Here is a 16,323-nt window from a genome sequence, read left to right on the forward strand (position 1 = left end):
TAACTATTGTCTCTGAGCAGTAGCAGTTGGTCAGTATTTCCATGAATAAAAGTTGATAGCTTTTCTCTTTTTCAGTCATGTTTGTTGGTCACTGTGCTTCAGTTGCAGGAAAACTTTTCTTTTGTGAGTGACTCGAGTTGTCTACTGGTTTGTGAAACATCCCAGAGGACGTCGATTCAGCTTGCAGCCCTGGAAAGAAGCAGTGGGATTACGAGCCAGGCACTTTTCCATTCTGACTTCGCAGTGATTCTCTGGATCACAGTAGCCTGCAGTACTTCTACTGGAAGCCTCCGTGTGGTTTTGGAAGCTGCTGACATGTCAGTCATGTGTCGTAATGGGGACCACATTCCCAGTTCTGTAATATTTTGAGATAAAACGCCTTGGCTGGCAGTGTGCTGTGTGTAATTTGGCTTTGCTTTAGGTGATCGGAGAAATCTGTCAAGACTTCTTGGCAGGTTTGTATTATTTTAGAGTGACCTGACCATACCTCAGATTATAGTTGTGAACCACACAGCTTTATTTAATTCATTAAATGGAATTGCCACCTTTTCAGGCCTTCTTATTTTATCACAGAACAGAAACGGCATGAATGAGGCAGAGATGTTCGTAGTCTCGGTAGATGTGACCTGTGATAAAAAATAAATAAAAACTTCCAATAGAAACTGTTCTTTGGACTCAAATGTGACAGACAGTAGGTCTGACTAACTAATGAAGTCACCTTGTGAGACACCAAGTGACAGCTATGGCTTCGAGTCGCTGCGTTTTAAAAAGTGTTTATTGCTCGTGACACTCTGGGTCATGACTTACTGGCTGGATGAGTCAGAATGTCAAATGTGGCATGTGGAAGACTTGTGAAGAGGTTACAGAGAGAATGACGTGGGTCAGCGTGGGTTGGCGAGTCAACGCTGCTGCCATTAGGATATTATTACACTGTTCCTGTACTGGCCAGTTCAGGGTAAGTTCAGGTAAACATGAAATCCTCTGCTGATACAGGCAGCTACAGCAAAGACATGTTCACTTTTACACATTTGTTAAGGAAACAAAATGTATTTATTTTATTATACCAGTTTCACTTGTGACCAATTGTAAGGTTGTGTTAATGCGGCTCAAAATTGGTATTGTTATCGAGAGAACCAGCATCTTTCTGCTTGCTGTCCAAAGACATGCTTGTAAGGTCAGTTGGTGACCTTATGTTGCCTGTAGATGTGCCAGTGTGCAGGTCCTGCCCTGCATCCCATTTTAGCAGGAATAGACTCCAGCTGCCTGACACTAACGATTAAAGTGGGCATGGAAATGCGATGGATGGATAGATAATCGGATGGTCATGGACTTATGGGAGTAAATTCTTATGTAGAGTTTCTTCAGCTTCATTTGAAATATATAGAACATACTGACTCCAGTTGAATTGGAGTTGTAATTTTTTTGAAATGATGTGTTCAGTGATTTGTCTGGCCCTGGCTGTGTCGCTGCTTCTTCACTCTTTATTGTCAATATGACCACCTGAAGACTCTGAAGGTCTCTTCATGATGTTTGTTTTGTGTCATCCTTGAAGTTTCTCCAGTTCCTGGCACGCAAAGGCACTTCTGCAGAGACGTGCTGGTAAAGATTAAGTCATATTGCAAGCCTTCAGTTCATGTCCATCTGCCTCTCATTAACAGTGTGGAGAAAGAAGGCAGAGAGAATGTGAAGAAGAGAGAAGATGAGGTGGATGGCCAAGGGGTTCAGAGTGATTGCAGTGCTATACGTTGCATCTGGGTTTCAATATACAGCTCACACAGCTGGAGGACGGACTGTACTCCGACTGTGCAGACTGTGCTGATAAGGGCACAGGTGTGTGCCGTGTGTGGTGCCATTCACGACGTTAACGTTTGCCTTTTTGATATGAAATGAAAGTCATTCTTATCACATGGTTTGCATTTCTCACCTGGGCCTAGTACTTGACTGATTTAACGACTGAACTGATATCTCCTCAGCAAGGACTTTTCAGTGAATGTTTTTGTTTTGTTTAGGGGAAAAAGCTGATTATTCAAAGGTAAAGCAGATCAAACGGCACGTCTCTAATGACCACAAGACATAAAAAAATCCAGTTCAAACCCCCCTGACTCATGTTCAAAGTGGCAGACACAGCTTTTATCAATCTAATGGTTTGGGTTTGGGTGAAGCTACTTTTGTATAATTTCAGACATATGGCATTAATGTTTTCAAGGAGCAACATGAATGATGGCCTCACTTTCAGCATAGCAGTAGGGCTTTGTTGGATTATCAAAAATGTCATACGAATAGATGCCATCCACCCTAATCTCTTTAAGGCCATGTGATCCCTCTCAAGCTGTAATTGAAAGCTCGTGCTCCCTGAAAAAACTGATCAGCCTGTTCGTAATTACCTCTGATGGCATTTATCCTGTCTTGTATCCAGCCTCCAGAAGAGGCACAAACAATTCCCCGAGCCCCAAACCCAAGATCTGAAGCAGATGGCGGGGCCGGGCGCCCTCCTGTACCGGCCCTCCCTGGGCCTCAGCTGCTATTTCAGGTGCTGCTGATGAGCCACTCTGCTTGTGGAAGTGCAGCTCTGGGACTGATGTGGTACGCCATGTCCCAGATAGCTGTTGGTGGAAACTGTAATCAACTAGAAGAAGCTGCAGGAACTCTGAGAGTCGAGGTCTCTGTGGCACTCTGGGAGGAACACATTGCTGCAATCAGCAAAAGTAACAGATGCACTTTCAGACTGATTCATAGCAATGTTAATAAACAAGGGCCTGTTTTGGTCCTGTGATGGTGGATGAGTTGTTTATTCTGTAGCCCATTTTCTCTCCTAGGGTCACCATTGTGGGTCAGTACCCATCCTGCTTACGAGGCGCTTTCTTTGACAAAAGCATGGGCCTATCTGGAAAATCAGTTGCTATGCTGAACTGCTACTTTGGACATATTTGTTGCCATGAATGGGGGAGAGGGAAATATCTGATGTGGCCTCCAAAGAAGCAATTGGATAACATCCAGTTCAGGAACAAAGGGGCTTTGGTCCAAACTGATCACCACAGAGACCAGAGAGCGCTCCGTCATTGTTCATATCAACACTGTCTGCGCCGGCTGGATGTCCATCAGTCAGCTGGATTTGTTGCTGACAGCTTCATGTGTTGTTCTTCAGTTCTGCTCGCAGCTAACCAGTCATGTCATTATGACTAAAAAAAAAATAAAGCCCCTGTAGCCTGTATGAAATGTTTCCTTCCAATCAAGGCACGTATTATTCCTCCGTGTAATCCGATCTCCTTCTGTTTTCCCAGAGCATCGTTTCTCAAGACGGCTCACAGGTGCTCTCATCTCCCCTCAGCTCTGTAGTCTGAGAGGGATCACAGAGGGCTTTGATGCCCCCTCCGACGCCCACATCCCTCGGCACCGAGAGCTCCACACGTGTTTACCATACAGATGACCTCAGAAACGCAGGAATGCACCATGTAATAGTAGAGTGACACTCCGTAGGAGGGGAAGATAGTTCTCGCTTGAGAGAAACTTTGGATTGCAGGTTTGAGAATTGCAAAGGCTCTCGGGGTCCTGTGTGTCAGTTTCTCTTGGCTGGGCGAGCTTAGGAAGAAACCAGTCAGACAGCTGATGCTGCCCTTAGCGGGAATCCACATAAAGCCTCGGTGTGATCAAAGGGAGATGCTCGACTGGCCTCAAACAGCAAAGTTACTAAGCCATTCATGTAAAACATTTGCCTATGCGATGAGATTAACTTGCTCACTGTCTGTCAGATCGTCGTTTCAGGTCACGTTTGCTATGAAGTGGGTAAACATGGAAGTGTTTCAGATTTGTCTTTGGGTTGTTTTAAGTGTAAAGTGCGATGTCAGTACAAAAAAAAAAAAAAAAAGACAAGTGGTTTCCTTGACAGGCCTTTCTTCAAGCTGATTTACGCCTCTTTGAGCCATGTCGGCATAACTATGTAAGAGGCCTTCCTCTGACACATCTGCTTGGCACTCTGTGTTTTCCTCATGTCATCCTGTGCAGCATTAGTATTTGTTTTTCTTCTCCACATCCAACCTGTTTCCCACAGGTTGAGTCAGGCAACATGAGTGCTTATGTCCTCCCCCAAGAGATCCTGTCAAGAGATCCTGTCATTAGGGAGGTGCGCTCTTCAGCGCCTCTGCACCCGTTTAATTCACATTAACATCCTTATTTGTGTTGCTTTGTTTATGCTTTAGAGTCATCGAGGAGAAGATTCAAGCTTTATTTATTTTCACTGTTAACTTCTCCTGATAGAATTATTTTTCATTTTGCCATGCATTAACTCATTATATTTCAGTGTCTGTGATTTGTTTGTGGCCCAAACATGCAATTAAATCTAATTGTAAATCCAGGCTGGCTTTATTAAAACTGGTGATAGAATCATTATCACAGTATTGCCGAGTAGATTAAAGGAATATATTGAAAATTAGCATTAATGCTGTACTTCAGGCGTATCTTCAAGAATTGGTTAGATTCTGTATGTTTACTTATTTCAACAGGGGCACATCCTGTAATTTGAACGAGTATTCCAAGCTGGTGGTGCTGTGGTTGCAAATGAAATATTTCAAGTGAAGTTATTATGCAGGAACAATGTCAGTGTTGGAGCAGCTTCAGCTGAATCTTTCTTCTGGAGGCAGAACGAGGAAATATCTACAAGTGCAAAACAAATCATCGAACGTTTTGTGCCGTTATACAGAAAACAATTATTTTGCATAGATGAACAGTTATCTAAGAGATACAAGACAGGACTGGGAATGTGCCATTTTAATTTGATAAGCGTTATAACAGAACATGGAACTTAAATAGGTCACTTCTGGATTGTCAACCAAATAAGTTCCATTTTGACATTCATGATTGATGTAACTTTCATTTCCTTGAGAAAGTCCCTTGTAGAAACATGATGAGCTTTCCTGAGTTTGGCTTTGTTTTGAAGCTCACCAGGTCTAGTATTTGATCCAACAGGTGTTTGCCTTTTAGCATTCATTTCCTGATGTGCCAGCTTTGTGCTGCGGGTTCTAATGGCCAATGCCTGACTTGGAAAATGAATGATTTAATGAGTTTTCACATGCAGCCATGGGTATAATTGTGTTAAATGATCCGGTACACTCTTTTGTGTCAGAATCATCACAGCTTTGTTTTTAATCCAACATCCTCTGGAGAAGGAAGCAAGTGCAGCGCCTACTTATTCATCAGAAAGCTGATGGACTTAAGTGCAGTCAAATCTAAAGCCAGGTTCCTTCTTAGTGCTTATTGGCGGCCTGACAATGGCTCGCTATATTAAAGTTTTGTGTTCTTAAAGGGATACTTCAACATTTTGGCAAATTGGCCCATTTAGCGCAATTCCTTAGTCATTTGAACAGCAGACTGACTGTTTCTGTAAGGGCGAGCTGTTGTTTATTCAGAGGCGAGTCGGGGAAGGTTTTCGGGACAGACACAATGGAGGTGGATGGTATTTTTGTTCCCCCTCGTCAAACTCATCAAATACACAATCCAACAACCCCAAAACACTTTGGACACGTTATAATCCGCACATTCACTACGCTGTGGAACACCAACAAATAATATTGTAGCGTTACGAGACTGAAGCAAATACTGGGAACTACTTTTTCTTTTGAGATCACTACGCCCAGACGCCATGTTTAGTAAGTAGTTCCGTCTTAGCAATCTTCACATAAACAACTCAATCTCGTAATTTTGCATTAATATTTCACAGCGTAGTGAATGTGTGGATTATAACGTATCCACCAAAGTGTTTTGGGGTTGTTGGATTGTGTATTTGATGAGTTTGACGAGGGGGAACAAAAATACCATCCACTTCCATTGTGTCCGTCCTGAAAACCTTCCTCGACTCACCTCTGAATAAACAACAGCTCGCCCTCACAGAAAAAAGTAAGCATGCTGTTCGAAATGACTAAGGAATTGCGCTAAATGGACCAATTTGCCAAAATGTTGAAGTATCCCTTTAAACTGTGCCAAGCCTCAACTTCACTTTGGAAATGTCATTGTCCATTTTAATAATGTTGGTTGAGTGTGGTTGGGAGTTTTACTGCAGCGATAAGCATTTGTTCAGATTTAGTACTGCTGTATTCAATCTGTCCGGATATGATTTATTACCTTATGAGTGCCAGAAGGAAAATGTTGCTGAGTGACAACATGATTCAGTTTCCTATTGGCCCAAAGGAAATTTTCCGTTCATCGGCATTGCGATACCGATGTACGGATCAGCCGAGCCTTTGGTAATTTGATTACTGCATTAAGGACACGAGTCCATACCCATTGCACATATGCATCAAAGCATCATTCACCCTTGTTTGAGTGGAAGCTCTCTAATTGAGTCAGCACTTGATTGGCCTTTTAGTTGCTTGATTGACTGAACTATTGATGGTCTTCTTTGAAGTGCTCTTAGGGATCTTTTGTCTTATTCGCAAATGCATTTGTCTCCATGAAATTCTTCCGTCAAGTGCTCGTGGTTGTTTCCGTCTGTTTTACTTCCATATTAATAATAAGCGTGTTCAATAAGTGCCATGCTGGCTGGCTTCTAACTCTCGTCAGCACACGCGTCCTTCTGCTGTGGCGCAAGTTTGGTCTCGGCTTTAAGTGATGCCGACGTTCTTTGTGAAAATGCATGTATGTAAAACAAGTGCATGTAAACCACAAGTACTTCTTGAACAATATGCTTTCGAAGAACACTTCAGAGACTTTCAGTTTTTCATGTAACTGCAGCATCATCCTTTCTGTGGCGAGCTGATTGTGTGCAGATATTTTCCAGCTTTTATTAGTGTGGGATCAGCCAGTAAGACCCACCAAGCTGTCTTCTTAATAATGACACCTGGTGCAGTGTGTTAAACAAATCCTCCGTGAAGGCACGTTGTTGCCTTAGTAGTGTTTTCTACATTTAGGATGAGGGATCACTCCGTCCCCCTCTACGGTGGAGCCTGTGCGGCTCTAAATCACCTCATTAATCGGCCTTCTCTGCTCAAGATGTCTGGCCCAGGCTCCCTTCCATTAGGAGAAATCCATTATACATGGCCCTGGTGAGACGCAACACACGGAGGAAACAAGCTGTGTGGGATTGTGTTTGTGTGTGTGTGCGTGCATGCTTTATGTCCCCAGTTGTCCTGTTGGACATGTACATTTAAATGAGGAACAGTCTGAAGGTCATTTAGCTGTGCATACAACATATTTAAGTAAGACCTGCTGTCGTCTCTGTGCTTTTTTAAGTGGACTGACTTCTCGTTCACACACTGAAGGAGCAATGTTTTGATGCAAGTGCACACAGATGTGTCTACGTGGATGCATGCATATGTGTGTGTGTGTGTGTATGTCAGTTGCTGTTACTCAGGTTGTGGTGGGAATCGGGTCCCATTCATCCTCAAGTTATTTCCAGCCTTAATGAAACACCTGAGACCGGCGTTGCCAGCCTGGTATCTGCGTGTGCATTCAGAAGACTTATAACTGAGGGATAATAAGCTGCGCTGGGCCATTCACTCGTACCCCTGTGAACACCTAATGCAAAATAATTGCTCGCCTCGCCGATCATTTGTCATTTTTTTGTCATCAGTAGATTTCTTATGTGGTTAATGTCTGCTTGGCGTGACTGCGCAGTGTGGACCGTTATAGTTAAAAAGTGCATATATATATTTTTTGTTAATTTTCAAATAATAAAATTGCATGAGCTGTGATCATATACATTACTGTTGCAGGTGTGTTTTCTGAAGGCTTTAACCAACCTGAGCCATGAAAGTCTTTGCTTTTTTCCCCCCTAACGACTGGTTTTATTTCCTGTGTTCCTTTAGAGATCAGGGCCCAGTTGGTGGAGCAGCAGAAATGTCTGGACCAGCAGACGGAGATGCGGGTCCAGCTGTTGCAGGACCTGCAGGACTTCTTCAGGAAGAAGGCAGAGATTGAAATGGAATACTCTAGAAACCTGGAGAAACTGGCCGAGCGCTTCATGGCAAAAACGCGCAGCACCAAGGATCACCAGCAGTACAAGTAAGGAGATGCTGTCTTGATGCCTGTTTGATCTGAATCACACACACATGCACACAGACAGCAATGCTCTATAAAGATTGACAATGGGAGAAAACTGCAGACGGAGCTCGGTTGTTTTCAGAAAGTTGCATCTTAACCTTTTTGCATGAAGGCGGAAACGGAGTGTGCAGGAAATTTTCCACTTCAGGAGCCATTTTCAAAATACTGCGTTTTCAGTGGCTCCGAGCTCCGGTGTCATGTAAACAAACACTCAAAACTCCCCGAAACCTTTACCATTCCTTTCAAGTTCTGCCGTCTAAACAGGGCTTCATGCACCAAGTTGCAGAGACAGATACACAAAAGATGAACAGGAGACTACTCATAATCAAGTATATTTCCACCTTTGACTTTAGAGATTAGAGATGTGAAATGGATTCGGATTCTTCATCAGTGGTGTTTCTATTTTCCGGGTCTCGCTCTGTCACCCTACCGTTTGTCTCCACCGTGCATCATAGTTTGACTTTGAGCCTTTTTTTGGATCTTCACACACTGAAGTGGGTTGCAATTTTTGGCCTTATAACACTGTGGGAGTCTCCTCATGGAAAAAGAAGACATTACCATATTGTTTGAACTTGTGGTTGGAGCAAACATTTTTTTTTTTGTATTTTTTCGTATTTTTGTCCTCGCCGTCTGCGAGCAGCTCTGCTTTGTCTGAAGCGTCAATGGCTCTAGCAGCTGTACGTACCCGTGTGTGTGTGTGTGTGTGTGCGTTTCTGGTGAGTAGGCTGGTATGGCGCTCTGTGGTTTTCTTTGTGTGTTGTACAGTCTGGTCACTTCATTCACAGAGTAAACATTTGGCGAGCGACTCGGAGCATATTTCTTAAATAAATAGGAGACATTTGAATAGCATTAAAAACCTTCCTGTGAGTTTTAAATCACGTGGCCCATATTTTCGCACCGACATAAACACACGTACAGTAAGGCTTCAGTGTTCTCCGGGCTGTTTTCATTGGATGAATTTGTCTGCGGTGTCAAAAAGTGTCCTTTCATTTTGTCAGCTGCCTCAAGCCAGTTTGACTTGACAGGTCTTGTTGGCAAAATGAAAAACAGTCCAAAAGTGGCTTAAAAATTACCATTTAAATACCTAAATTAATCAAAACAAGCTGAAATTAAAAGCAGGCAGCTGCTGTGGGTGACACTGAAGCTGCAATCATGTGTCTGCTTTGCATAACCGATGTTGAGTGGAGTTGACGAGGTGTCATTCTTTCTCTCGAAGCTGCATTAATAAGCTGCAGCGTGGACGATATTCTGGACTGTCTCCAGTTTCCCCCCAGGAGCAGGAATGGCATGTGCTGTCACATGATCTTTTTTTTTCCAGTTGAAAGTAGCCTGCAAACTTTAATTACCTTTAAAAATGTTGGCTAAAGCTGTTTTATCCAACAGGAGTGAAGTAAAGAGTGATGTGCCACCAACAGACTTACTGTGCTCGATGGCCTGCACTGAAATAACAATGTTTCCCCTGAAATGTGGAGCTATTTTTCTAAAAATAGCCGCATTGAAATAAATTCCAGTCTCATAAGAATAACAGTACTTGCTTAAAGATCCATCAGGGTTTGCAAGTACAACAATATTTTTTTGGCCCCTGCACAGGAGCGCACAACTGTTCATTATGAAACAAGACGTAATAAATCGGCGGGATAATTTAATCCCTGACTGTTTTGTCAACTTCTGGCAGACAAAACGCATTAACGTTGAAGTACTGCTGTCTGTTCAGCCGTGGGTTTATTTTACACTTTTAACAACGTGTCTTCCAGGAACCTGAGTGAACTCCTGCGACGACACACACCCCCTTCACAAACACACTCTCTTATTCATTAGCCTACATTCTTTTCTTCTTTGTAATGTATATTTTGATGGCAATACATCCAAGACGGTCCAGTGTGCATGGATCAAATGTTCTTCTGCTGCAGACGTTTGTTTTTGTTTTGTTTTTCCTCCATCCTTCTCATTGTCGCCACAGGTACCTTCAGTGCACAGTAATGGAAAAAATCAGCTGTAAAGAGTGCTCGGCAAACTTAATAACAAGGTTATATAAAGTAGAGTAGAGAAGGTCTCCAGAACACATTCTGTCTCAGATAATGCTGCAGCAGCTCAATAAAACCAAAAGCACAGGAGAAGCCAGACAAACAGCAGTATCTCATAATTACAGCAGTCGCATTAGACACCAGATGAACCACCAATGTCCGAGGAAAAGGCCCGGTATCACTCAGGTGTGTCCCCTTTTCTTATCAGAAGAAAGCAAAACCACAATCACAGTGGCGTGAGAGTCGCTCCTCTGCCTTTCAGTCGGCAAATATGAACACTCCTCGGTCCCTATCCCGTTTTCTTGAGCACACACACGCAAACAAACAGATACTGTATTATGTAAAGTTTGTTCAGGGAGAGATCCTGCGGACTCGTTGAATTATTCATGTCGCAGAAGCCACAGCTGGGATTGTCTGAAACATGTTGCTTTTATCCAGAATGAAGCTCCTGGTCGGAGGACTGGTTCAGTTCCAGCCTGCGGATAAACCAGCAGGTGAAGAACACACTGTGGCTGCCGTGTGTGCTGCACTGCACTGTCGGCCATGTGTTGTCGTTTGATTAAACTGAAGTGAGCTTTGTTGGCAATGGCATCAGGAAACATCACTACTCCCTCTCCTATCACATGTCAGTAAGATTCCATGCACTGATATTGATCCCGGTTCATCAAAGTTGTGTGCATGAAGGAACAACCCCAAATAACTGTGGTTATTTTCATTATGCCAGGGCTATCAAACATAAGGGCCGCGGGTCAAAACTGGATCGCAAGAGGCTCCAGCCCTCTAAACCATCTATCAAATTGTAACAATTTAAAAGAAAACGTTTTTTTACTTTTTTATAAAATAAATTTCTTAATTGGAGTAAACACAACACAACACTGAGACCCGAGCCGAGATGCTGGTCATGTTACCTCGTTGCTCAAAGCCATGCTGTTAGGGTGAGTTTGTAGAAACACACATAAACAGTTCACTGTTTCACCTGAAGGCTTCATGAAAATTGGAAACATTTAAAGGTTTTTATGGCACTATTTTACTGGTCCAGCCCGCTGAAGACGAAATTGTGCTGTATGGCCCCTGAACTAAAGTATGTTTGACACCCATGATTTTTACCAAGACATGACGTCCACGACAGCGCTGTATGTCGGCCTACATGCAGTACAGCTACATGTACGATACACTTTTGGATTTCCACTCTGGTGAAGTCTGTGCCGGTGAAAGTGCTTGTATTGTTAATTGTGCAAAGTGATAGTCATGACTTATTTACAAGATCCCAAGAAAAGTATGCATTTCCTTGCTGTTGCAACCTGTTGCTTACTTCTGAGATTTAAACTTTCTCTAGTACGTTGAGAAAACCTTCGACCTGCAGGTAGTCATTGAGGCCACGGCTGTACTTCATAATGAAAGCTTTTTATCACTGAGACACTGGAGGATGTTTTTTGTGCTCCTGCTTCGGCACCGTGCATTCTGAAGTGGTAATTATCTCACATTGTTTGCATCCTGTTGCTGTGTGTAAGTGCGAGTGTGTTGACGGTGACCCAGTTACCCATGGATTTAGACAGAATGGATGGACAGTGCGCCCAGATACACAAACACACACACACACGGGGGCAGAAAACAACAGGCTGCTAATGAGTTCTCCATTTCACTCATCTCCTTCCCCGCCTTTCCTGAACGCCGGGTGTCCTTTCATACCTGTGTGTCAGCCTGGCAGGGGGTCGTCTTGTCTGTCGAAGGCCGTCTGACCCAGTTCCTGCCGTGGCTGAAGGGGAAATGATGACATTGAGAGATTTTCCTGCCATTATGTGGGGTAGGCAGCTCCCAGGGGGGCGTTATGTCGTCACTGGCCGCTGTGAGTCCCCCCCACTTATTTTCTTAGCGCGTCCTTGTTTTGACTGCACATCTCCTGCGTGGTTTTGTAGGTCAGCTCATCAGCAAGCAAACTTCAGCCCTTGAGGATGCATTAATGTGTTTGTGCAAATCAGCATTTTGCCAAAGTTGTGTTTGGTTTGCTCACTTCTTTATCTTACTTTCTGACTCCTTCAAACAAATCCTGAGCGGCTATCAAGCATCATTTAAAAGAACAGGGCTCTGGCTTCAAAGTGAGCGACAGTCAGGTGCTGATGTTGAAGCCACATAATCAATTATCCCGATACTTACAATAAATCCTTTCAATTATTTGTAATAGGCTTTCACTTTCAGCTGTTTGCCATCCAATCAGATCATTTCTGGACTCCGCTGCCTGTATCCTGATGTTGTCCAGCTGCTTCTAGCCGGCAGCTGCTTGGCAGTTTGCATCCGCACATGCAAAGGTGTGCATAAATTAATAAACGCACACATGTGGTCTCCAATGCTCTATATTTAGTATCATAGAGTGGAAGCATTGCATCCCCCTGATGCATAATGCAGAAAGGTTTTATGGTAATCGCTCTTTGACAGATGCTGTCCAGCAGAGCTGCTGCTTGAGCTGTGGGACCACGTCACTGTTTTTTTGTTGTTGTTGTTTTTTTGTTTTCTGGTTCTTTGAAAGTGTCCTTTCTCCTGCATGTGGCATTCGTACGCCTCTCAGCTTCCAGCCAAATCACTGTTCTCCGGATGTGTTTGGAAACAGACTGCTTTCGGATGTTTTCCATGTCAGCCTGTGTGGCTTCTCGCTTTATCAAATGCAGTTTGCTTCCTGTTTTTGCAGATAGTCGGGGAACATTTCAGCCGGTCGGAATGCTCGCATCAGTTTTCATTTGTCTCGTTTTGTGCTCTCGCAGCAGATGTGGTGCCAGAACCGAGGGCCGGTTCAGGGCTGGGTCACTTTCCGAGTGCAGGATTTCACCTGTTGTGTTGACAAGTGCTGCCCGTCTATGCAAAACTGACTTTATGAGGGGGGGGAAATAGGGGCGAACCTCCATATGGTTCCTGCAAGACATAACCCCAGACCCCTAAAAACACACACACACACACACACACACACACACACACACACACACACACACACACACACACGTGTACACAGGCAAACCCGCTTATATTCTGTGCAGGCGGGCAGGCAGGCAGGCAGGAGGAATGTTATAGATTAACCCAGAGGAAGTCCGCCTGCAGGCTCGTGCTTACACAGGGCCCCAGCTCACTCTGGCCTGGACAATGTCCTACAGTTAGCTTGGAAACAGCCGACACACAGCACAGGAAACACTTCTCGGGCTCCCTTTTTTTTTTTTTTTTCCCAAACTCTTTTCTATTCTTACCCCTTTGCTGCAATTCCTCTTTCCTTCCTTGTCTGTCTGCTGCTGTCAGAATTCTTCTCGCCAGCTTCACTTAAAATACTTGCACGGCTTCTCCAACTTCAGGCCTCGGTGTATATTTAAAGTCTGCGGCAGTTTCCTCTCCGGTCGTAGGGAGTCGTCGTGAGAGCTCTGTCCCAGAAACGTCACCGATACAAAGTATTTCCAACTCGACTGTGTAGTCCTTGGAATATATGGAGAACCTTTTAAGCCCGGAGCCAGCGGTATATGGGGCATTTAACACCAAGGGATGCCCATGACGCATTTCTCCTCCTCTTTAGTAACAAGCCCTGGCGCATAAGCGCTTGTTTGCCTGCATCCTGCTTGTGGAAGAAACTGTCACAGCCTCACAGAAACATGTTTAAATACCTATAATAGGATCGTGACGTGAATCACTTTCAAATGCTTTACCAAGACCGTCAGCTTATTTTTGGGAATGCTGAAGATTTGAGTCTTTGCTGGAGCTCAACTCGCAAAGAGCATGATGCAGTAGAATTTAGTTCAATTGATCCTTTTTTTTTATTTTATTGGAAACTAAAGATGTTTATTGGTTAATCTGTAATGCTCATCATCAGTCATGCTGTGGGTTGTATTTTTTGGAATTATCATCTTTATTATTCATTAAATGACATGACCTGATTAGTCGTTCGTTTCATAGAGATCTCACCGCTCGCTCTTTGTCCTGGTCCTTTCAGGAAAGACCAGAACCTGCTGTCACCGGTCAACTGTTGGTACCTGCTGCTGAATCAAGTCCGGCGGGAGAGCAAGGACCACGCCACTCTGAGCGACATCTACCTCAACAACGTCATCATGAGGTTCATGCAGATCAGCGAGGACTCCACACGGCTGCTCAAAAAGGTGAGGCCTGAAAGGTCTTTACCGGGTTCCTCCGCAGCTGAACCCGTAACGGAACTGCTGAGATCAAACATCATTTAAAGATATTGAAACTCTGAGATTCACAATCCCAGGAGAAGATGGACTGGGAGTCACGGCACTCTGGAGGCCGTCATTTTCTACACTGAAACTGATAAAATCTCAAATGACTCTTCATTCCTGGTCTGATCTGCACCGGACCCCGGGTCTCAGAGTTTTGTTAGTTCTTGGACAAACCCGTTTTTGCTGTGTTTAACACAGATTCAGTTCCATTGGTTTTGAGTTGTAGTTAATGGTGTCGTGGTCTGTTTCCTGGTTTCTTGTTTCTCTACGTCCCGGGAGTCTCTTTTTGACTGCTCGGACCTCCCTCACTGTTATTTTTTTAAGTTCTTATTACTGTACTGATGTTTGACCCTTATGCAGGGGTCAAATGCATTTCTTTTTCTTTGATCAACTAAACTGTTGAAGTCCCCGCTAACAGAATCCAGATTTCTCAGTGCATCCAGATCGAGAAGCAACATTACAGCCCCGGTGTTGAATAAACAGTCTTTCACTTTCCTCTAACCCACCCATCTGACAACAGGGTATAATTAGCCGTAGAACGTGCAGTATGGATTTATACAGTACACGGTCGGCATTGCTTTGATGGTACGATGCTCCATTAGCATCCCGTGGTTGAGTTTTCTGAATTCAGCGTAATGCAGCCGAACCCCAGTCACCACAGTTTCAGATCCGTAGGCCTTCGGTCTTTAGTGGCTTCACGACCAAAACCGATCTTCAGCCCTTTCCGCCACAAAGATGACAACTCCCCAACAGATCATGAGCTCCTATGCTGCAGGAGTCACTGGAACTCGCCGCAGACCTAAATTACAAAGTGTGTTTTCTTCAGAGGAGAGCTTTCCTGTCAGTTTAGCTCTGTGTTTTTGTGCCTCTTTCCAGTCTGAGCCCTTAGCATCTTACCTTCATGCTCAAAAAGTGAAAAAAATAGTTTGATAAGTAGCTGGCATCCTCCGTCGATGTTGCTGTCTGTGGTTTCGTCTGATTGCACGAGGCTTCAGTTATAAAATACTCATGCCACCCTCCATCGCATAAACAGGAAACTGCAGCCGTCACGTCCTTTTGATAGTGTTTAAAGGCTTAGGGTTGTACTAATGAGGCCAGATGTAAAGCAGACAGTCGTTTTTCAGAGGTTAGTCTCACTGCCTCCCCACCAATTCAGAATACTTTGATGATCATAATGACAGGCTGCTCTCAATGCACATTTATATTCTAAGTACAACTTTGGAGGGCCTTTGCCAAATCCTCACAGTCTTCAGATTAGCGAAGTGGCACTTCAGTCCTGTCATTACTCGACCTGTCTCCCCACCGCTGTGGAATCCGCCGCGTCCCACGGCACGGAGGAATGCCTGTCCCTGTAAACTCCGCGGCCCCTTTGTGAATCCAGGTGACATTGTGCAGACAAACAGCAGCCTGGTGGGAGGTCTGAGCTCGGAGGAGACCCGAGACGCCGCTCGCCCTCTAATTAAAGCCTCGCCGAGCCTTTGATCTCAGCAGAGCTTCAATAACGAGGCACAAACAACAGAGAAGTCCCCCACGTTACGTCGGCTCCCTCGGCCCGGAGCAGACAGCTGTACCGTTGTCATCCATCCAGCACATCAAAGAGCGGTTTTTATTTCCCTGTAAGTTCAGGCGCCACGCTGTGAGGTGCAGCGAAAGACCCCAGAGTCTCCGGCAGCATCGTCCGGTCGACCTGCTTGTCGCTGAGCATCTTCTCACAGTTCCTTTGTGGTAACTTTTTAAAAGCAGCTGCAGCCACGGATTCCTTTGCAAACACCCCATTTTGTGTTTTTATTCCAGTACAGGAATAATAAAATGGATCTTTCTTACTGTCTTTCCTTCTTTCTCTCTCTCTCTCTGTCTTCATTCCTTCATGCCTCGATGGATCTTATCACATGTATTCAGTTTTCATTATTCATACAGCCGGCTCCTTGTTTTACTCTGCGCTTTACTCTGCCCTGTTTTATTAATGGAAGTCACATTCTTTGGATGCAGCTAAAAAAAGAAGGAATCCCTCAGCCTCTGGTCATTTTCATCTTTTCAACAGCAAATCATCACAATAGCAAAAGGCT

At 44.2% G+C, this 16,323-nt stretch overlaps 1 protein-coding gene across 4 annotated transcripts in view; it reads left to right on the forward strand.

Moving 5' to 3' along the window:
- Positions 1-16,323, forward strand: part of srgap1a (SLIT-ROBO Rho GTPase activating protein 1a) — a 75,416-nt gene that overhangs the window by 19,415 nt on the left and 39,678 nt on the right. For all 4 annotated transcript variants that reach the window (XM_030096320.1, XM_030096321.1, XM_030096322.1 and 1 more), the window contains exons 2-3: positions 7,797-7,992; positions 14,017-14,179. In XM_030096320.1, the coding sequence (XP_029952180.1) occupies positions 7,797-7,992; positions 14,017-14,179 (359 nt within the window). The remainder of the gene's footprint in view (positions 1-7,796; positions 7,993-14,016; positions 14,180-16,323) is intronic.

This window comes from Salarias fasciatus, chromosome 7 (assembly GCF_902148845.1).
Source record: "Salarias fasciatus chromosome 7, fSalaFa1.1, whole genome shotgun sequence".
Lineage (NCBI taxonomy): Eukaryota > Metazoa > Chordata > Actinopteri > Blenniiformes > Blenniidae > Salarias > Salarias fasciatus.